The 22607-nt window shown below is 45.4% G+C and overlaps 1 protein-coding gene across 7 annotated transcripts in view; it reads left to right on the top strand.

Moving 5' to 3' along the window:
- ST18 (ST18 C2H2C-type zinc finger transcription factor) overlaps positions 1-22607 on the top strand; it is a 322431-nt gene that overhangs the window by 187047 nt on the left and 112777 nt on the right. For all 7 annotated transcript variants that reach the window (XR_013277656.1, XM_077492678.1, XM_077492680.1 and 4 more), the window contains exons 6-7: positions 4936-5070; positions 20006-20096. Coding sequence is in view for 6 of the 7 variants with exons in the window: in XM_077492678.1 (XP_077348804.1) it covers positions 4936-5070; positions 20006-20096 (226 nt within the window). In the remaining variant the exon portion in view is untranslated. The remainder of the gene's footprint in view (positions 1-4935; positions 5071-20005; positions 20097-22607) is intronic.

Here is a 22607-nt window from a genome sequence, read left to right as displayed (position 1 = left end):
TACACAACACATGCCTATCATTCTCTCACTTTCTTTTAACGCTTTTTAATACTTCCTTGCTTAAATTTCTGCTTTCTTTATTTTGTTCAGATATCCTTTGCATCCAATGTATTGTAATTCCATACTTCACATACTGTACCTTCTATGATCAGACAGGCAGCTATAGTGCTCATCCCATCTACCCTCTCTGACAACATATTAAGCATTCTGTTTTAACTCTCATTACTGTTTCTTGACTTTACTAGTTGTAGTGCCTGACCCCAAATTCATCCCACAAGTTAACATCAAAAAGTCCCTTTCTGTCTAGTGTTAATGTCACTCTTGATCCATCCTGCTCACATAAATAGCTGTTTCTCTAGTTGTATACTCTGCATGATTCTTTGTCCCTGTGGACTTTGGTGGTAACCCAGTTACCCTTTGTGGATCCCTGTCCACTTTAACCATTAATCTAGGGGCTCAGTATAGGCGGAACCGCACCTTCGGTTCATATATAGCGCTCCTCTTGCTCTGGGCATTTTTGAGGGTCTCTTACCCATCATTCCCTTACTTAATTTAATGCCCATAATGACTGGCCAGTCTTCTCTACATGTGCCTATACCCTTTTGCCTCTAAACTACTTTAACTAGCAGATGTACTACATATACCTGTGAACAGCACTATTCTTCCCTTTCTCTATAACACTCTGATGGACAGTAGACAGTGACAACATAACATATAACCACTAATCAATACAGTTCGATTAAGGGGTGTAAAATAGGTACCCTTTGTCCCGAAAATGCCTTACCGATCAAGGAAGTCTGATAACTCAAATGTAAGCAAAAGGCTTACCTCAGCCGGCTGATTATCAGAAATTCCCGGATCGTCTCAAGCTCCTCGTTTCGGATACTCAGGGTCACCTGATAACCCCTCCTGGTTGGCTCGCCACCTGAAATGGATATTTTGATGATAGGCAACTCCTATCCTCATATTGATTAGACACAAAAGATACACTCAGCATCTTTTCAAATAACCGTTCTCCCTCATTATGACGCATTTGAAGGCTTTTATACACATGATTACGTAGGTATCACATTAATATTACATTTGTACGTTTATGGTAACAAGGGGCATTACATAGGCAGGCTAATTCTAATCTGGACTTGAAAGAATGCAAAACATGTACTGAAAACATTGTTAGTGCCGTGTGCACAGTGAGGGCATTGTGCAATACATATAAAATAGAATACAATTATATACAGAACCTACAAATTTCCATTACAGTACTCCACTGGGTGGGAGTGTGTTTAAATTTGTTCAGCTAGTGATGGACTTTCTGGTGGAAATGATCCAGCAGCCCAATCATTTCTACAGCCTGCCAAAAGAACCTCCTCCTCACCTGACTGCCTTGCTATGTATCTTGGGTTCTGCTGTTCCACTTGCAGACCCAGAACTGGCATAATAGGTATTGCTGGGTGGAACACAAGGAGATCAGAGAATAAACATTCACTGATCTCCACTATGATGAACAAACACAGAAGTGACATGTATCATATCACTTCTGGGTTCAGTTGTCTTTTCCCTCGCTACTGTGGCCAGGAAGAAATGAATGGAGCATGATCTGTGCGATTATGATTTAAAAAATTACAAGGATTCCCTTGCATCTGGGCTCAGATCTGTCATCCCCGGCTATTGTAGCCAGGGAAACAGCTAATAAAACACAACCTGTGCTTGATTAGCTATAGTATTGGGCATAGGAGACATTGGGGTCTAAAACAGCCCTTGTGATAGCAAAAAAGATAAATTAGTTGAAGATTAAAAAAGTTATAAAAATATACATATAACTTAAAGTGTAGCTGCTGACTTTTAATAAACACACACTCACCTGTTCCACAATCCAGCCATAGGGCCGCCCGAACTCTTGGTTCTTTCCCCCGCCTCTCCCCAGTGAAGGCATCACAAGTGTGGGCGTCTGGCTGTGACAGCTTGCGGCTTCACCGCCGGGTGCACACTGCCCATGCGCATTTTGCGCAGTGCCTCCTCAATGGCCAGGCAAACTTCTAGGACCTGGGAAGTGTCCCAGAAGATTGCAGGGAGGGAAGGGGAGAGGAGAACTTTCACTCAGGTTGCCTGGGCGTCCCGAGCGGAAGTGGAAGCTGGGTACCTGTCAAAACTAGGTACCCAATACACCCCAAAAAAATGACATGCCAAATATGGCATGTAATGGGGTGAGGTGTGCTTAAAGTGGAACTCTGCTTTAATAAATACAAATATTAAAAAAGAAATTAAAAAGCACCCGAGTCACCCCACGTACACACCTAAATGCATACATAGGGCATGCATGTGTATGTAAATGCGTTTGTGCCACACATGTGAGATATCGCTGCAAACATCAGGGTGAGAGCAATAAATCTATGGCCATAATTCATAGTCAACTCTAAACTGATAACCTGTAAAGACTTTTAAACATTGTTTATCAACAATTTTGGGTACCATTGATTTTTGCCAATTCATGGATGTGCACAATTTTAAGGCTTCACATGTTGGGTATCTATTTACTGATTGCAATGCAATATTTTAGATTTACAAAAAAATGATATTATATTGTTTGTGTACACCAAAGCTCATTTAGTGCATTGTTTAAAATACACATTTGCATAAAAATTATGCAACATAAAAAAATAGCAACTGCCAATATTTTATTCTCCAGGACCTCTGCTTTAAGAAAATCTTTAAGTACTTGGGGGCTTCAAAAATCTTTTAAAAATGTTGTGCTTTGAATCCCCTCTTACTTTTTTGGCTGAGTTGAGCTCAAGTAGCATACTCATGCCCAGCCAATCCACCATTGTTCTGCCTTGATCATCTGATCTTCTGCCGCATGATGGGTCCACACCACCATCTCCACATCTCTTTAGGGTTCTTGCAGCCACCTCCAATGGTGCACCTCTGGGTTTGCCCTTCTCTAAAAGCTGATGCCTTCTGGGAAATCTGACACAAATATCCTAGAACACTATTAATTACAGGTACTTACATAGCGCTGTCAATTTACACAGAGTTTTACATATATATTACACATTCACATCAGTCCCTGACCTCAAGAAGCTTACAATCAAAGGTCCCTAACTCACATTCATACACAAGGGCAATTTAGACAGGATCAAATTCATTTACCAGCATGTCTTTGGAGTGTGGGAGGAAACCACAAAACCCAGAGGAAACCCACGCAGGCACAGGGAGAACATGTAAACTCCAGGCAGGTAGTATCATGGTTGGCATTTGAAATGATGATCCTAGTGCTGCTAGACGGCAATGCTAACCACTTAGCTACTGTGCTGCCCATTACGGGTATGCCAGATTACTGGCATGGGGTACATATTATTCCCGGCAAAATAGGAGGTAGGGGAGTGGTCAGGGCCCAAAAAACAAAAGAAAAAAAAAAGATACAGAAAAAAAAAAGTTGGCTTTTATGATCACAGGGGCAGGGAGGTTTTAAAAGACCCAAGGTGCTTTAGGGGAGTCAACATCCAATTTAAACTTGCTTTACAGAGTTTGTTGTAATCTTTGGGGATCTTTACGAAAGACTTACTTAACCATTAAAGCAGCTAGGAAGGTTAGGGATGGCTTGTTTTAGAAATATATTACTGTTCATTAATAATATGTACTGTACATACCGTAATGCCCATGGCCTGGGTACAGGTGAACTTTAACTTAAGTCAGTAGCATGTAACTTTTCTTAACACCAAACTCCAAAATAATAAACAGCATTTTATGTAGCCCTCTACATACACAATAATACAGACAGGCATGTACATATCCACACACATAAACCTTCACACACACACACACACACACACACACACACACACACACACACACACACACACACACACACACACACACACACACACACACACACACACACATATTATCACATATGCTCACCTATATACAGTATGTACAGTGTATGCAATAAATATGATTTTTATATACGCACTCATACATTCTTTCACAAATGTAGGCACACACTAACACACATATAACTTTATGTTCTTGTCCATATAAACACAAAACAGATGCACATGCTGTATATACAGGAGGATATACACAGACATCTATATACAGTATACCAATAAAAAACAAATGCACATCTACCCAAGAGTACATCTATATAGATACATGTTATATATACAAAAAAGAAACACATACATATATCAACATGTGCACACAGTAATATTCATAATCACATGACTTGCCACTGAGGTTCTAGAAATGGGCAAACCCAGAGGCAGATTTGACACTAGAAACCTGATTTCCACCTGCAGGCATCTCGAGTTGTGGAAGCAGTAGATTGATAGGGGATATTTAGAAGCTCCATTAAGGAAGCCATGACAATATCATTATAATATTAGATTACATTTTCACACATAAGCACAGTAGATGCTTTCAGCCATAAGCATCTAGTATTTTTGCATCCATGGAAGCTCCTGAATAAGTTACTCAATAATAGAGAATAAACTGGTCTATACAATAGATTTAGCTTAAATTGATTGCAATACATCTTAGCATTGCAATACATCTTAGCATTATTTCACTGATTTGTTAAAGCTTCAACACATACTTTATGTTACCAAGATAGATTATTGGATGCTTATGATAGGGTATTCACATTTACTCAATTAAATTGTTAAATTTTACACATTTTCAATTATAATTGACCCATGTCACAATCACCAAGGTCTCAGGTTGTTAGAACTGCACTACATTAAGCATTTGTTTTAAAACAAATAACTAAGGCGTTTCAATTGGTCAGATGTATTATTTAGATGTAATTTTAAAAAAAAAGCAAAAAGATGTAGTACATAATACTTAATGTAGACTTTGGCTACCTTTGGATATAAAAGTGTTGGTTTAGTATTGTTAGATTTGAAGCTTAAAAGGACATTTTTTTTTTTCTTTTAGGTTCTCCACGCTCTGATAAACGTGAAACCAAATGCCCTATCCCAGGCTGTGATGGCACAGGTCATGTGACTGGACTTTACCCACATCATCGTAGTTTATCTGGGTGCCCTCATAAAGTTCGAGTGCCTTTAGAAAGTCAGTAATTAATTATCGATTAATCATTATTACCAAACACACACATTGGGGTTAACCTACTTTTGGGAAATGGGCACTTTGCAAAATTCTGCAAAATTCTGTTGACTTCTGTCCTCCAATCGCATGCAAGCAAAAATTCTGTTTTTCATTTTCCATGCACAAGATCTTTGCAAAGGGAATGTTTACCACACTCATTAAGTTCAGGGAAAATTCTCTTGCAAAGTAAAAAATGTCCTTGCAAAGCAAAAAGCATATACATTATGACTTCAGTGTAATGTCTTATAACTGTTGAAGAGTCAGTCCATCAAAAATAGATAGTTATTGATGGGTGGAAATTGGTGGTCTGAATCACCACCTGACTGAGATATTTTCTAGATACTCCAGCTCTATGATTTGCTCACTGGATGACTGAGCTTTTTGGCCTTGAAAAAGTCTTTCTTCTCCTTTTTAAAACTAGCAGGCAAAATGACAGCCTTTGCGAAAGGTCAAAGCAATAGCATGTGGGGGACCTTATAAACCTAGGTGCAGACATTTTGCTAAGCGAATGAATACTTGAGAGATATAAAATTTAAGTGAATACTTCATATATTTACTATCTACTCAAAATTGAAATATCTACACCAGAGGTCTCAAACTGGTGGTCATGCAGCTGTTGCGAAACTACAAGTCCCATCATGCCTCTACCTATGGGAGTCATGCTTGTAACTGTTAGCCTTGCAGTGCTTAATGTAAATTGTACTTTCGCAAGTACTCCTGATTAGTGATGGACGAACTTCCGACGGGACGTTTCGCGAACGCGAAACGCGAACGGACACAAACGTTCGCGAAAACGACCGTTCGCCGCGGGCTCCATTGACTTCAATGGGAGGCGAATTTCGCAAACCTTTAGGTCGAATTTGCGGCCACGGGGTAATTATTAGGGGGTAGCACGTAGTCCCACCACCTGGACAATAGCATAATACATGTATGAGGTGAATTTGGGATCGATAACTACAAGCATTTTTTTTTTATTTGGGAAATTGTTCTGACAATTCAGGACTATGGAGCTAATGAAGGCAATGGAGGAGAGGGAAGGTCAGGGACCAGGGTAGGCAAACAAGAGGGTGCAGGAGATACAGAGCACTGACAGCAGCACCGTAATACAGAGCACTGACATCAGCACCGTGACATACAGCGCTGACAGCAGCTCCGTGACATACAGCGCTGACAGCAGCTCCGTGACATACAGCGCTGACAGCAGCTCCGTGACATACAGCGCTGACAGCAGCTCCGTGACATACAGCGCTGACAGCAGCTCCGTGACATACAGCGCTGACAGCAGCACCGTGACATACAGCGCTGACAGCAGCTCCGTGACATACAGCGCTGACAGCAGCTCCGTGACATACAGCGCTGACAGCAGCTCCGTGACATACAGCACTGACAGCAGCTCCGTGACATACAGCGCTGACAGCAGCTCCGTGACATACAGCGCTGACAGCAGCACCGTGACATACAGCGCTGACAGCAGCTCCGTGACATACAGCGCTGACAGCAGCTCCGTGACATACAGCGCTGACAGCAGCTCCGTGACATACAGCGCTGACAGCAGCTCCGTGACATACAGCGCTGACAGCAGCTCCGTGACATACAGCGCTGACAGCAGCTCCGTGACATACAGCGCTGACAGCAGCTCCGTGACATACAGCGCTGACAGCAGCTCCGTGACATACAGCGCTGACAGCAGCTCCGTGACATACAGCGCTGACAGCAGCTCCGTGACATACAGCGCTGACAGCAGCACCGTAAGCAGCCCCAGGAGGAAGTCAGCACAGCACAGGGATGGTGTGATCCCCTCATAATAAGAACCCCCAGGAGGAAGTCAGCACAGCACAGGGATGGTGGGAGCCCCTCATAATAAGAACACCCAGGAGGAAGTCAGCACAGCACAGGGATGGTGGGAACCCCTCATAATAAGCAGCCCCAGTAGAAATATGACACCGCTCAACCTCTTCAAAGAGGAGGGTAGGGGCATATAGTACGGTGTGCTTTTTTGGGTCAGGGAAGTGAGCCAAATGAATTAAGAAGGTCTGTGTGCTTGATTCCAAAAATTGTTTATAGACATATACATGGTCTACTGATCACATGTGTTGAATTCCTCCGAGATCCATGCCTCATTCATTTTTAGAAATGTGAGGTAGTTAACACTGTGGTGAGCTAGGCGAGTACGCTTATCGGTCACAATCCCCCCTGCTGCGCTGAACGTCCTTTCGGACAGGACACTGGATGAGGGGCAAGCCAACAGTTCGATTGCAAATTGGGCAAGCTCTGGCCAGAGGTCAAGCCTGCCCACCCAGTAGTCTAGGGGTTCATCACTCCTCAGAGCGTCCACATCGGCCGTTAACCCAATGTAGTCGGACACCTGACGGTCTAGGCGTTCCCTGATGCTGGATCCGGATGACACCTGTCGATGGGTCGGCTGAAAGAATGACCTCATATCCGAAGTCACCAACACATCTTCAAACCGGCCTCTTCTTGCAGGCGCTGTTGGATTGGTACCCGCAAATCCTTCTCTGGGAGTGGGAATTGCTCCTCTGCCAGCGCACGCAAAAGCAGAATGCAGCATTTCTCGAAGCAAGGCCTGGAAGTGCTGCATTCTGACAGCCCTCTGCGACGGCGGTAACATTTCCGCCATTTTGTGTTTGTACCGGGGGTCTAAGTACGTTGCCACCCAGTACTGGTCCTTGACCCTCATGCTTTTTATACGGGGGTCCCTATTAAAACACTGGAGCATGAAGGCCCCCATTTGCACTAAAGTGGAAGCGGTGTGGTGGCCTGGCTCCTGCTCATCATCCAGGATAATGTCGTCCTCTTCATTCTCCTCTCCCCATCCTCGCACAACAGGGATCCCAGAAAGGTTTAAAGCATGCTCTTCTTGCTCCTGCTCATCCGCCCCGGCACCATCCTCCTCTGACTCCTCATCAGACTCCTGTTGTTGACTTGTCTCAGATAGAGTAGCCCCCCCTGGGAATTCATCCAGCATTGCGACTTCCTCATCTTCCCGCTCCTGCTCCTCCACAGCCTGATCAATGACACGACGCAATGCACGCTCCAGAAAGAAGGCATAAGGTACCATGTCACTGATGGCGCCATGGCTGCGACTGACCAGTTTGGTGATCTCCTCAAATGGCCGCAGAAGTCTGCATGTGTCGCGCATGAGCAGCCACTGGCGCGGTGAAAAAAAACCCAGCTCCCCAGAACCGTTTCTTTCGCAGAGTTCATACAGGTAGACGTTAACTGCACGTTTCTGCTGGAGCAGCCTATCAAGCATATAGAAGGTTGAGTTCCATCGCGTCGGGCAATCGCAAATAAGACGTCTGACCGGCAGATGGTGTCGCCGCTGAATGTCAGCAAGGCGAGCCATGGCCGTGTAAGATCTTCTGAAATGGGCCGAGATTTTCCTTGCCTGCCGCAAGATGTCCTGGACCCCAGGGTATTTGACAAGGAATCGCTGCACGACCAAGTTTAAGACGTGTGCCATGCACGGCACGTGCGTGATTTTGCCCTGTTTCAATGCGCTAAGCAGATTGGCACCGTTGTCACACACCACTTTACCAACTGTCAAATTGAGCGGTGTTAGCCACTCATCTGCCTGTGAACGCAAAGCTGAAAGGAGTGCCGGGCCAGTGTGGCTCTTTGCTTCCAGGCACAACAGACGCAGCACGGCATGGCAACGTCTCACCTGGCATGTGGAATAGGTTCTGGGGAGCTTGGGCGGTGCAGTGGAAGAGACGCTAGCAGCGGAAAAGGAGGAGGCAGCTGAGGAGGAGAGGGAGGAGGATGGAGTAGGAGGAGGAGAAGAAGAGTCAGGCCTGCATGCAATCCGTGGCGGTAAAACCAAATCTACACGGGTGCCACGGGTTACATGCTTGACGGCCGTCAGAAGGTTCACCCAGTGGGCAGTAAAACTGATATACCTTCCCTGCCCGTGTTTGCTAGACCACGTGTCTGTGGTCAGATGTATCTTGGCACCGACACTGTGTGCCAGAGATACATTCACTTGCCGCTGAACATGGCCATATAGCTCTGGGATGCCCTTCTCTGAGAAATACTTCCTTCCTGGGACCTTCCATTGTGGTGTTCCAATGGCCACAAATTTGCGAAAGGCCTCCGAGTCCACCAGTTTATATGGCAGTAGTTGGCGGGCTATGAGTTCTGACAAGCCAGCCGCCAACCGTTGGGCAAGAGGGTTATCCGGCGTCATCATTTTTTTACGCTCAAACATTAGGCCCACGGAAGCCTGCCTTTTTGCAGAAAAATGTGAGCTTGGCGTGATGGAAGGTGGAGTGGAGGACAATTGTGAGGAGAGAGGAGAAGGAGAAGTAGAAGACGAGGCTGGACGGTGAGAGCCTGCAGTGTGGCTTTGTGTGTTCCGTTGCTCCCACTGGGCTCGGTGATGGCTGCTCATGTGCCTTCTTAAGGCGGTCGTCCCTAGGTGAGTATTGGGCTTACCGCGACTAACGCGTTGACTGCAAAGATTGCAGATGGCAACGCTATTGTCAGCAGCGGACACGTTAAAAAAAGCCCACACTGCGGAGCCATGTGCCGGTGTCCTGGGAGCGCCAGATGTGACCGTACATGGTCGATGACTCGCTCCTGATACATTTGCAGTCTGCTTTGTCCCTGCTGTGCAATGTAAGTCATTGCTGCTTCTCCTCCCTATCTGCTGGTCCATATCTCCCTCTGAACTCCCCTCCTCTTCCTCTCTTGTGGGCACCCACGTGACATCACTAGACACGTCATCATCAACGTCACCTTCCCCACCGCTATAAGTAGAGTAGGCAGCAACACCGGGGACCAACCTCCTCCTTGGGCTGATCTGGGTACTGGCGTCAGACTGCTGAGTAGCGCTTGTTGCTACCTCCTCTTCCTGATCCAATACCAAGAGTGGCTGCGCATCAGAAATGTCCTCTTGATATGGATCGGAAAATAATTCCAGTGACTCAAGCGGAAGGTATGTGGTGGTGGTGGTGGTGGTCGTGTTGTTGGTGGTAGTGTCTTTGGGGGTGCACATAGCAGAGAGTGAAGAAGAGGGTGCAGATCGAGAGGATGAGGAGGGTGCAGAAGAGTAAGGCTGAGCGAGCCACTCAACCAAGTCTGGTGCATCCTTTAAAGTAATTGAACGCACCTTCTGCAACTTCCCACTTTGGCTCAAGCCTGTTGCTCCTGCCCTACCCCTACCACCCCTGCGGAAGGGCCTGCCTCTTCCTCTGCATGTCATTTTTTAAATGACCCTGTGACAAAACTCTTAGTCCCTATACCGCTGAAGGACTGCTGCAGTATAGGTGAGCGGTCAGCAGTGGTGCACGTCAACCCTATCTATTGTGGACCTATAGCGGTCCTTACAGAACAGCAGACTGTACCGCACTCAAGCCTATGTACCGTAGCACCCTATACCAAGTTACCAGTCCTTATAAGAACTTTTGTGGACCAAGCAGGTTGTGTGTTAGTGTTTAGCAGACTGTGCGTCAGTCCCTATACCGCTGAAGGACTGCTGCAGTATAGGGCAGCGGTCAGCAGTAGTGCACGGCAACCCTATGTATTGTGGACCGATAGCGGTCCTTACAGAACAGCAGACTGTAACGCACTCAGGCCTATGTACCGTAGCACCCTATACCAAGTTACCAGTCCTTATAAGAACTTTTGTGGACCAAGCAGGTTGTGTGTTAGTGATTAGCAGACTGTACGTCAGTCCCTATACCAATGAAGGACTGCTGCAGTATAGGGCAGCGGTCAGCAGTAGTGCACGGCAACCCTATGTATTGTGGACCGATAGCGGTCCTTACAGAACAGCAGACTGTAACGCACTCAGGCCTATGTACCGTAGCACCCTATACCAAGTTACCAGTCCTTATAAAAACTTTTGTGGACCAAGCAGGTTGTGTGTTAGTGTTTAGCAGACTGTGCGTCAGTCCCTATACCGCTGAAGGACTGCTGCAGTATAGGGCAGCGGTCAGCAGTGGTGCACGTCAACCCTATCTATTGTGGACCGATAGCGGTCCTTACAGAACAGCAGACTGTACCGCACTCAAGCCTATGTACCGTAGCACCCTATACCAAGTTACCAGTCCTTATAAGAACTTTTGTGGACCAAGCAGGTTGTGTATTAGTGTTTAGCAGACTGTACGTCAGTCCCTATACCGCTGAAGGACTGCTGCAGTATAGGGCAGCGGTCAGCAGTGGTGCACGTCAACCCTATCTATTGTGGACCGATAGCGGTCCTTACAGAACAGCAGACTGTACCGCACTCAAGCCTATGTACCGTAGCACCCTATACCAAGTTACCAGTCCTTATAAGAACTTTTGTGGAACAAGCAGGTTGTGTGTTAGTGATTAGCAGACTGTACGTCAGTCCCTATACCAATGAAGGACTGCTGCAGTATAGGGCAGCGGTCAGCAGTAGTGCACGGCAACCCTATGTATTGTGGACCGATAGCGGTCCTTACAGAACAGCAGACTGTACTGCACTCAGGCCTATGTACCGTAGCACCCTATACCAAGTTACCAGTCCTTATAAAAACTTTTGTGGACCAAGCAGGTTGTGTGTTAGTGTTTAGCAGACTGTGCGTCAGTCCCTATACCGCTGAAGGACTGCTGCAGTATAGGGCAGCGGTCAGCAGTAGTGCACGGCAACCCTATGTATTGTGGACCGATAGCGGTCCTTACAGAACAGCAGACTGTAACGCACTCAGGCCTATGTACCGTAGCACCCTATACCAAGTTACCAGTCCTTATAAGAACTTTTGTGGACCAAGCAGGTTGTGTGTTAGTGATTAGCAGACTGTACGTCAGTCCCTATACCAATGAAGGACTGCTGCAGTATAGGGCAGCGGTCAGCAGTAGTGCACGGCAACCCTATGTATTGTGGACCGATAGCGGTCCTTACAGAACAGCAGACTGTAACGCACTCAGGCCTATGTACCGTAGCACCCTATACCAAGTTACCAGTCCTTATAAAAACTTTTGTGGACCAAGCAGGTTGTGTGTTAGTGTTTAGCAGACTGTGCGTCAGTCCCTATACCGCTGAAGGACTGCTGCAGTATAGGGCAGCGGTCAGCAGTGGTGCACGTCAACCCTATCTATTGTGGACCGATAGCGGTCCTTACAGAACAGCAGACTGTACCGCACTCAAGCCTATGTACCGTAGCACCCTATACCAAGTTACCAGTCCTTATAAGAACTTTTGTGGACCAAGCAGGTTGTGTATTAGTGTTTAGCAGACTGTACGTCAGTCCCTATACCGCTGAAGGACTGCTGCAGTATAGGGCAGCGGTCAGCAGTGGTGCACGTCAACCCTATCTATTGTGGACCGATAGCGGTCCTTACAGAACAGCAGACTGTACCGCACTCAAGCCTATGTACCGTAGCACCCTATACCAAGTTACCAGTCCTTATAAGAACTTTTGTGGAACAAGCAGGTTGTGTGTTAGTGATTAGCAGACTGTACGTCAGTCCCTATACCAATGAAGGACTGCTGCAGTATAGGGCAGCGGTCAGCAGTAGTGCACGGCAACCCTATGTATTGTGGACCGATAGCGGTCCTTACAGAACAGCAGACTGTAACGCACTCAGGCCTATGTACCGTAGCACCCTATACCAAGTTACCAGTCCTTATAAGAACTTTTGTGGAACAAGCAGGTTGTGTGTTAGTGATTAGCAGACTGTACGTCAGTCCCTATACCAATGAAGGACTGCTGCAGTATAGGGCAGCGGTCAGCAGTAGTGCACGGCAACCCTATGTATTGTGGACCGATAGCGGTCCTTACAGAACAGCAGACTGTAACGCACTCAGGCCTATGTACCGTAGCACCCTATACCAAGTTACCAGTCCTTATAAAAACTTTTGTGGACCAAGCAGGTTGTGTGTTAGTGTTTAGCAGACTGTGCGTCAGTCCCTATACCGCTGAAGGACTGCTGCAGTATAGGGCAGCGGTCAGCAGTAGTGCACGGCAACCCTATGTATTGTGGACCGATAGCGGTCCTTACAGAACAGCAGACTGTAACGCACTCAGGCCTATGTACCGTAGCACCCTATACCAAGTTACCAGTCCTTATAAGAACTTTTGTGGACCAAGCAGGTTGTGTGTTAGTGATTAGCAGACTGTACGTCAGTCCCTATACCAATGAAGGACTGCTGCAGTATAGGGCAGCGGTCAGCAGTAGTGCACGGCAACCCTATGTATTGTGGACCGATAGCGGTCCTTACAGAACAGCAGACTGTAACGCACTCAGGCCTATGTACCGTAGCACCCTATACCAAGTTACCAGTCCTTATAAGAACTTTTGTGGAACAAGCAGGTTGTGTGTTAGTGATTAGCAGACTGTACGTCAGTCCCTATACCAATGAAGGACTGCTGCAGTATAGGGCAGCGGTCAGCAGTAGTGCACGGCAACCCTATGTATTGTGGACCGATAGCGGTCCTTACAGAACAGCAGACTGTAACGCACTCAGGCCTATGTACCGTAGCACCCTATACCAAGTTACCAGTCCTTATAAGAACTTTTGTGGACCAAGCAGGTTGTGTGTTAGTGATTAGCAGACTGTACGTCAGTCCCTATACCAATGAAGGACTGCTGCAGTATAGGGCAGCGGTCAGCAGTAGTGCACGGCAACCCTATGTATTGTGGACCGATAGCGGTCCTTACAGAACAGCAGACTGTACTGCACTCAGGCCTATGTACCGTAGCACCCTATACCAAGTTACCAGTCCTTATAAAAACTTTTGTGGACCAAGCAGGTTGTGTGTTAGTGTTTAGCAGACTGTGCGTCAGTCCCTATACCGCTGAAGGACTGCTGCAGTATAGGGCAGCGGTCAGCAGTAGTGCACGGCAACCCTATGTATTGTGGACCGATAGCGGTCCTTACAGAACAGCAGACTGTAACGCACTCAGGCCTATGTACCGTAGCACCCTATACCAAGTTACCAGTCCTTATAAGAACTTTTGTGGACCAAGCAGGTTGTGTGTTAGTGATTAGCAGACTGTACGTCAGTCCCTATACCAATGAAGGACTGCTGCAGTATAGGGCAGCGGTCAGCAGTAGTGCACGGCAACCCTATGTATTGTGGACCGATAGCGGTCCTTACAGAACAGCAGACTGTACCGCACCCAAGCCTATGTACCGTAGCACCCTAGACAGACCAAGTTACCAGTCCTGATAAAGAGCTTTGTGGAACAAGTGAGTTGTGAATGATTAGCAGACTGCAGCAGAAGGGCAGCAGTCAAGTATAATATTCTTTCTATATTTGGAAGAAAGAATATTATACGTGTACAAGCCTATTACCGTACCACTGATACCAGTCCTGAAAAGAACCTTTGTGGAACTAATAGTAACAGCAAGTCTTTAAAATTATCCTCACTGCCTGACACACTGCTTCCTGCCTGTCCCTATACAAATTGGCAAAAAAGAGTAGGCTGGAACGATTAGCTGGAACAGCTCTTTTGTGGACCTGATAGTAACAGCTAATGATGATGATGATGATGATGATGAAGAAAGACTAATCTGGCTGAGCTGTCCCTAAAATAGCAGCATACAGCGCTCTGTCCCTTTATCTAAACTGACAAAAGAAACTCAGGCTGCTGACCTAACACCTATACCAGTCCTGAAAAGAACTTTTGTGTACCAAATAGCTAGCGTTTTCTCTGTCCCTACTCCACACAGGATCCTTTCCCTACAGTGACAGAAGAAAGAATGTAAAATGGCCACCGGATCGGGTGTATTTATAGGTTAGGGGGAATGTCCAAGTGTCCATGAGCTGTCATGTCTCAATTGGTTGTCCTGTAACACATGATAAACGTGTCACGAAAGGTTAAAGTTCTTGTATACATTAAACACGTAAGTCCGCCGGGGCGAACGACGGAAAAAGGCGTTCGAACCCGCGGACGGCGAAAGTCGGAAATTCGCCGCGAAACGACCGCCGGGCGAACCGTTCGGCCATCACTACTCCTGATCTACACCTTTACCAATAGGCTAATGTTTACATAAAGCTATCTAACCAGCCTTACTGCAATGTATACAGTATATATCAACAGTTGAGTGACTGAGATACCTTTCCTGAAGAAAATTCAGCTCAAATAACCAAATGCTTTTACACCAGGCATGTCCAAAGTCCGGCCCGCTGGCCAATTGCACCCCGTGGCCCGGTTTTGAAAGGCCCGCCTGGTTATCTAAACATATATATCTTTTGTGGCCCCCAACGATCTCCCAGCGCCGGGGCCACAAAAGATATATAGGCTCAGTCTGGCTGCCTCGGAGATAGGAGGCGGTACGAGTGCTGTGCACACAGGAGTATTTCCTGTTTACACGGCAGCCTCTGTAATTGGAAGTCCCGTCTCCGCCATTGGACGACTGTTCTGTCCATCAAAGGAGGCGGGACTTTCTCTTAAAGAGGCCGCTGTGTGAACAGGAGATTCTCCTGTTCTTTGGTGCTCGTCCTGCCCACTCTATGACCCCTACAAGTCTGAACTGATGGCAATGGTGAGTACATTCCTGGCTAATGGTGGGTGCATTCCTGGCTAATAGTGAGTGAAATCCTGGCAATGGTGGGTCATTCCTGGCTAATAGTGAGTGAAATCCTGGCAATGGTGGCTGCATTCCTGGTTAATGGTGGCTGCATTCCTGGCTAATGGTGGCTGCATTCCTGGCAATGGTGGGTGCATTCCTGGCAATGGTGGGTGCATTCCTGGCTAATGGTGGCTGCATTCCTGGCTAATGGTGGCTGCATTCCTGGCAATAGTGAGTGAAATCCTGGCAATGGTGGCTGCATTCCTGGCTAATGGTGGCTGCATTCCTGGCTTATGGTGGGTGCATTCCTGGCTAATGGTGGCTGCATTCCTGGCTAATGGTGGGTGCATTCCTGGCAATGGTGGGTGCATTCCTGGCTAATGGTGGCTGCATTCCTGGCTAATGGTGGCTGCATTCCTGGCAATGGTGGGTGCGTTCCAAGCAATGGTGGGTGCATTCCTGGCAATGGTGGTGGGTGCATTCCTGGCTAATGGTGGCTGCATTTCTGGCAATAGTGAGTGAAATCCTGGCAATGGTGGCTGCATTCCTGGCTAATGGTGGCTGCATTCCTGGCAATGGTGGGTGCATTCCTGGCTAATGGTGGGTGCATTCCTGGCAATGATGGTGGGTGCATTCCTGGCAATGGTGGGTGCATTCCTGGCAATGGTGGTGGGTGCATTCCTGGCAATGGTGGGTGCATTCCTGGCTAATGGTGGCTGCATTCTTGGCAATGGTGGCTGCATTCCTGGCAATGGTGGTGGGTGCATTCCTGGCAATGCTGGGCGCGCAGATGGTCACTGACCCTTACTTTGCTTCACAGTTCTTTATTTAAAATTTTAAGTTTTTTTCCTGAAACTTCCCTCTTAAAGTGAAGGTGCGTGCTATTTGCCAATAAATACGGTCCATCCAAATAACACACCCGAGCTCATCTCTTCAACACACACAGCCACAAAGGCAAGAGAATTCTTGTTGGGCCGTGTATTAGTGTTCGAACGAAAACACACTTAGACCGAATTTTAATTGTTCAAAGAATGTCAGGCAAAATGGTCGGCCCTTGTGCATGTTCACTTCATCAAATCTGGCCCTCTTTGAAAAAAGTTTGGACACCCCTGTTCTACACTAAATAATGTGATATCTGTTGATGGTTAGGAGCAGAGTTTAGATTGGCATATCATTCCCTTCATCGCAGATCGTGCGACCAAAAGCCTAACCTGGATAGAGTCTGAGACAGTATTCTCTCCAGGAAAGATAAGTATTACAAATCTTTATTTATCCATCTGCTATGCCGGAGAGTATTTCATTCTTCAACAGAATTTACAGTTTATTTATCAGTATTTATGATAGTAGAAACCGTGTCATGATAGAAAATTATTTAATATATTACCCAATTAACATGCAACCATAAAGCTGCCTCATCATCTGAAATTAAATTACATTCATAACAAAATTGATTACAAAGTAGTTATGAAAAAACCCATACCACATAACTTCAAATAAAATGAGCATTTTCTTTATTTAAATATGACTAATTGATTATACTGATGCTACATGCAAGGTACATTTTATTCTTTGCTCACTTACGAAACAGAATTAATGTTATTTTTAGATCAAATGTTTTTAAATGCAAAGAGCTTGTGAAGTAAAATGAAATGCATATTATTAAAGTGCATGAATTATATTCTTTTTCATAGAAATTACATCAGATGTGTCTTTTAGCTTAACAAATTTGTTTTGGCCAGGACATCATTAGAAGTCCTGGCATTGGCAGTTGAATAAAATGTATGAAACTTAGCACAATAAGGGAACAGGGCTTAATATCAGTTTGGGCAGAAGTCAAAGGCCCTTGTACAGCCTGGCCTTGGGATCGAAGGAGGCTCAGGAACACAAAATCTGATTTGAAGACTAACATAGGTACTTCTAGGTGTTTTCTCTTTAGCACTGTTGAAGGTACAACAAAGTGGACCCCCCCCCCCAAAGTTAAAAAGCTTAGGTGCATGCAGTTCTGCATGTTATTCATGAAACATCCTTAACCCCTTGGAGCTGGGGCCTAATGGCCCTTCAAAGGGTTTAGGATGCCGGAAGGTGGGGTGAAGTTTATGATCATGTGACCGCTGTGATTAGCTGTCATGTCAGTCACATGATCAGAAAGCTCCTGATCGGAAGCAGCGATTGGAAGCTTTCCAATTAGCAGCCGGTAACTGTGCTGTACACAGCTGTATTTGCACGAATGCAAGCAAATATGTGGCCACTCGGGTTAAGTCACATGGTTAAGTTAGGTACTGTGAACATAGCCCTGACTTCACAGAAGCCCTCTTGGAGGACTTGTCACCAGTGCCTTCCAGGAAGATCTTCTTTTTCTCCCCTGAAAAATCTTGGGACCTTGGGAAAAAAGTTTTTTCTCTCAACAGAATAGTGTAATGTAATACGGTGCTTGCACTAGATGAAGCACATGATGTCACTCGCCTCATCTGATGAATGCGCCATACTATGATCTGTTGGAAAAAAATGCATTTGTTCCAGTGGTCTTGTGGAAAAGTCCTTTTTTCCAAGCTGTCCCTACTGTCGGTAAAAATCTTCTTCCTCAGTTTCCTCAGTTTCTTCCGCTATGTGATCTTTCTTCTTCCTCAGTTTCTATCGCCATACTGATGCCACTTTTTAAATGACATGTTAGGATTTTGATAGACAGTAGGGGCAGAGTGCTGAGACTGAGGAAAGAAGGCAGGTAAGTACTACTAATGTTAAAAGTTTTACTAGATATTATTATACTATTTTCAACAGTTGTTATCTAATGCCTTAATACATTATATGACAATTGGCTTTGCATGCAAAATCTGGCCACTGAAGAATATGTGGGTGTTTGATCCTGTAGAGCAAAAGAAGCATTCTACAGGCATCCCAATACCAGTCCATCTTTTAGGTAAAAAAAATAGCAACTAACTGAGAAAAGCCATTGCAGCCAATCTACTCTGCACCTGAGAAGTCTCAGGGATGACTGCCACAGTCACAGAGGGTCTACAGATATTTTAATGTTCAAGCAAGCATTCTCTTATGTCTGTAGACCCCATGAGACAAAGTTGAAAGAAACCTAGGGACAATTTATAAAACAAACATAACTAGATAAGAAATGCAGACTCCTTAATTTACTTCAGCAAAGGATATGAAACCAAACTGGGCAGAAACTCAATGTAGAAAATCTGAAGCAATGGAAAGTAGAAATGTTACCCATAGCAACAAAATTCATATGTATGCTATAGTTTTACAAATAAATCAAACAATGTACCGTATATACTCGAGTATAGGCCGACCCGAATATAAGCCGAGGCCCCCAATTTACCCCCAAAAAACTGGAAAACTTATTGACTCGTGTATAAGCCGAGGGTGAGACATGGCTGTCCATCCCTGTGTGTCCGTCCATCCCTGTGTGTGTGTCCGTCCATCCATCCCTGTGTGTGTGTCCATCCATCCATCCATCCATCCATCCATCCATCCCTGTGTGTGTGTCCGTCCATCCATCCCTGTGTGTGTATCCATCCATCCCTGTGTGTGTGTGTGTGTGTGTGTGTGTGTATTCATCCATCCATCCATCCCTGTGTGTGTGTGTGTGTATCCATCCATCCCTGTGTGTGTGTGTGTGTGTGTGTGTGTGTGTGTGTGTGTGTGTGTCCGTGCAGCCTTGTGTGTGTGTCCAGCCTACCTGTGTCCCAAGCCTCCGTCCCGAGCCGCCGTCGTCCCGAGCCTCCTCTGTCCCGTGCCTCCTCTGTCCCGTGCCTCCTCTGTCCCGTGCCTCCTCTGTCCCGTGCCTCCTCCGTCCCGTGCCTCCTCCGTCCCGTGTCGTGCCGATGGATCGCCGCTCCAGGATCGCCGCTCTTCTCGGCGGCCATTCTACAATTCAAAAGCCGCGCCTCCGTCCTCCGCCTGTGATAGGCGGAACACTCAATTTCCCAGCAGCCTGTGTTCCGCCTATCACGGACATCCTCTCATACTCGTCCGTAGTATGAGAATGAACGGATGTCCGTGATAGGCGGAACACTGACTGCTGGGAAATTCAGTGTTCCGCCTATCACAGGCGGAGGCGGAGAAGGAGGCGCGGCTTTTGAATTTTAATGTCCGCCGTCTGTCTGCTCGATACGCTGATCGAGCAGTCAGACAGCGGTGACTCGAGTATAAGCCGAGGGGGCACTTTCAGCCTCAAAAAAGAGGCTGAAAATCTCGGCTTATACTCGAGTATATACGGTAACCTATTTAAAATTACATTGGGAAGGAAGTGATAATTACCCCCCTGGTGTTGTTTTTTTTTCTTTAGTTAGTACCCTTGATTGACATATTTCATTATTCCTTAATTTGGTAAGAATTACTGAGTTTGTTTTATCTATTTTTTTATTCTTTAATTAGTTTTGGCCATGCATGAAAATGTATTAAAGTGTCCAACACCAGGATGTACAGGAAGAGGACATGTGAACAGTAATCGTAACACTCACAGAAGGTACCGTCAGTGGATACTGGATTTTAAAATTGTTGTATGATTGAACTATGATTGACAAGACAAATGACTGTTTGGATAAAGCAATAGGCTGCCATCTACAAAGGAACCATCTTGTAACAAATCAGGATTGAGCAGATGGTGTGCTTACTGGGAAGCTTTTTAGAGTCTACTGAAGCCACAGATTTATTTAAATGAAAATAGTGATTTCAAACTTTGAAAGGGTTGTGCATTTCAAAAGCAGATGCCGCAAAAGGCTACAGGTTTTCATTTATGGCTTCATTGGCCTACATTATGGGTAATGATTTGCAGTATATCCCTACATTGTCTCCAGGGCCAATTTCTCTGATCAACCATCATTAATATTTAAGTTAGAATTAAGACAGGTTTGAAAGGCTATAAAGTTTAGGTGAAGGGCCTCCATAAGATCACCATGTATATTTTTATATTATATTTGAGTATCTATACAGCCTGACATTAATTTCCAACATTGACTTCTTGCCTGCATTTGTAAAAGGATGTCATATAAATATAAATAGAGAGAAAGCGACACTGCTAAGAGTTAGACTTACATTTGTCTATCACTTCACTTATTCTAAAAAAAAAAATGTAAATAATAAAAAATGTATTGCCTAAAAAGTAAATCTAATTGTATTGTATATGTGCTGTCCTACTCTTCAACTCAGAAAGTTTCATTCACTCACAGTTTTTATCCTATAATTCTTCTGTGTTTGGTAAAATTAATTTGAGTCCCTTTTAGCTCTGAGCTATGCATGATCCGTAGATCTTTCATGTTATTATAGGTAAAGCACCCATAAAGCGGTGGTCCGCCCACCCCACAAAAATTTAAAAGTCAGCAGCTGATATTTATCTGTCGAGGGAGCCCGCAATGCCGGAAACGCAGCCGATCTTCAGGTCAGCTCTCAGATGCAGCCGCCACCATTGCTGGTAAGGGAACCTGGCAGTGAAGCTTTTCGGCTTCACAGCTGGTCCCCTACTGCACATGTGTGAAGCACACTGCACTTTCTAATTGGCCCAGCGGTGGAGGAAGGGGGCCGAGCTTCGCTGCAGCACCGTACCGGTGCTTTGTGCAACAGCTATAGCAGGAGTGTGCACCGCCAGAAGCTCACACGTGTGCCACCAGAGGCTTTGCGCATGCGTCCATGTCAGCAGAGCCAATGCGGGTGGCAAGCGGCAGAATGGGGATCTGCCAGTGTAAACAAAGCAGATTCCCATGACTGTTGAGGTGTAATGGGCTTAGGTCTCAATTAACGTAACACCAAGGGATCAAATCCCCCACCACCCCTTCCCCTTTAACCCATTAATTAAGACACTTACAACCATTAGGGTGGAAAGGGCAAGTCCACAGCTTTTTAAATTCCAACACATAACATGTGAACATATTTAACCAGTGACAGGGCATAGCCCATTACAGTGACCTTAACTGCTGGCAAGGTCAAGAAAACCGCTGCAAGCTTTGACATACCATAACATATGAAAAAAGGGAGCAGGAGGGTAGGCAGCTCTTCCAACAACTCTTTCGAAAGACCCAGAATTCCCTGGGGCACACAAATTCCTGAGCTCAGGCCCATCCCATCCCACATGTTCCAACCAATCATGCCCCCATCAGTCAAGGCTCTCTTTCCCTAGGGAGGGGCTCAAGAAGCCTTCATTCTGACAGCGGAGTAGAGAGAGATCATCTTCCTAGTGATCAAAAACAGCGATCTCTCTCTACTCCCAGTCAGTCCCCTCTCCCCACAGTTAGAATCCCCTCGCTATGGAACAATTAACCCTTTAATCGCCCCCTAGTGTTAACCTCTTCTCTGCCAGTGTCCTTTATACAGTGATCAGTGGCTATTTTTAGCTCTGATCGCTGTAATAATGTCACTGGTCCCAAAAAAGTGTCAAAAGTGTCCGATATGTCCACCGCAATGTCGCCATCCTGCTAAAAATCACTGATTACCGCCATTACTAGCAAAAAAACTTAAATAATAAAAATGCCATAAATCTTTCCCCTATTTTGTAGATGCTATAACTTTTGCACAAACCAATTAATGTACGCTTATTGGGATTCTTTTATCAAAAATATGTAGCAGAACACATATTCTCCTAAATTGATAAATACATTTGTTTATTTATATATATTTTTTGTATATGTGTTATAGCAAAAAGTTTAAAATATAGTATTTTTTTCAAAATTGTTGGACTTTCTTTGTTTATAGCGCAAAAAATAAAAACCGCAGAGGTGATTAAATAACCCCAAAAGAAAGCTCTATTTGAGGGAAAAAAAGGATATCAATTTTATTTGGGTATAGCATTGGACGACCGCACAATTGTTAGTTAAATTAACGCAGTGCCGTATCGCAAGAAATGGCCTGGTCGTTAAGGGGGCAAATCCTTCCATGACTGAAGTGGTTACAAGCTGGACTTTTCCATTATATATTGATTAGAACTTGACTTAGCCTTTCTCCATCCCATCTATTGGAACATGGGCATTACACCCTCTCCTCAGAT

The sequence above is a fragment of the Lithobates pipiens genome, unplaced genomic scaffold (genome assembly GCF_037356315.1).
Source record: "Lithobates pipiens isolate NorthernLeopardFrog02 unplaced genomic scaffold, aLitPip1_a1.2 Scaffold_19, whole genome shotgun sequence".
Classification (NCBI taxonomy): Eukaryota; Metazoa; Chordata; class Amphibia; order Anura; family Ranidae; genus Lithobates; species Lithobates pipiens.
Note: the sequence above shows the minus strand (reverse complement) of the source record. Positions and strands in the feature narration are given on the sequence as shown.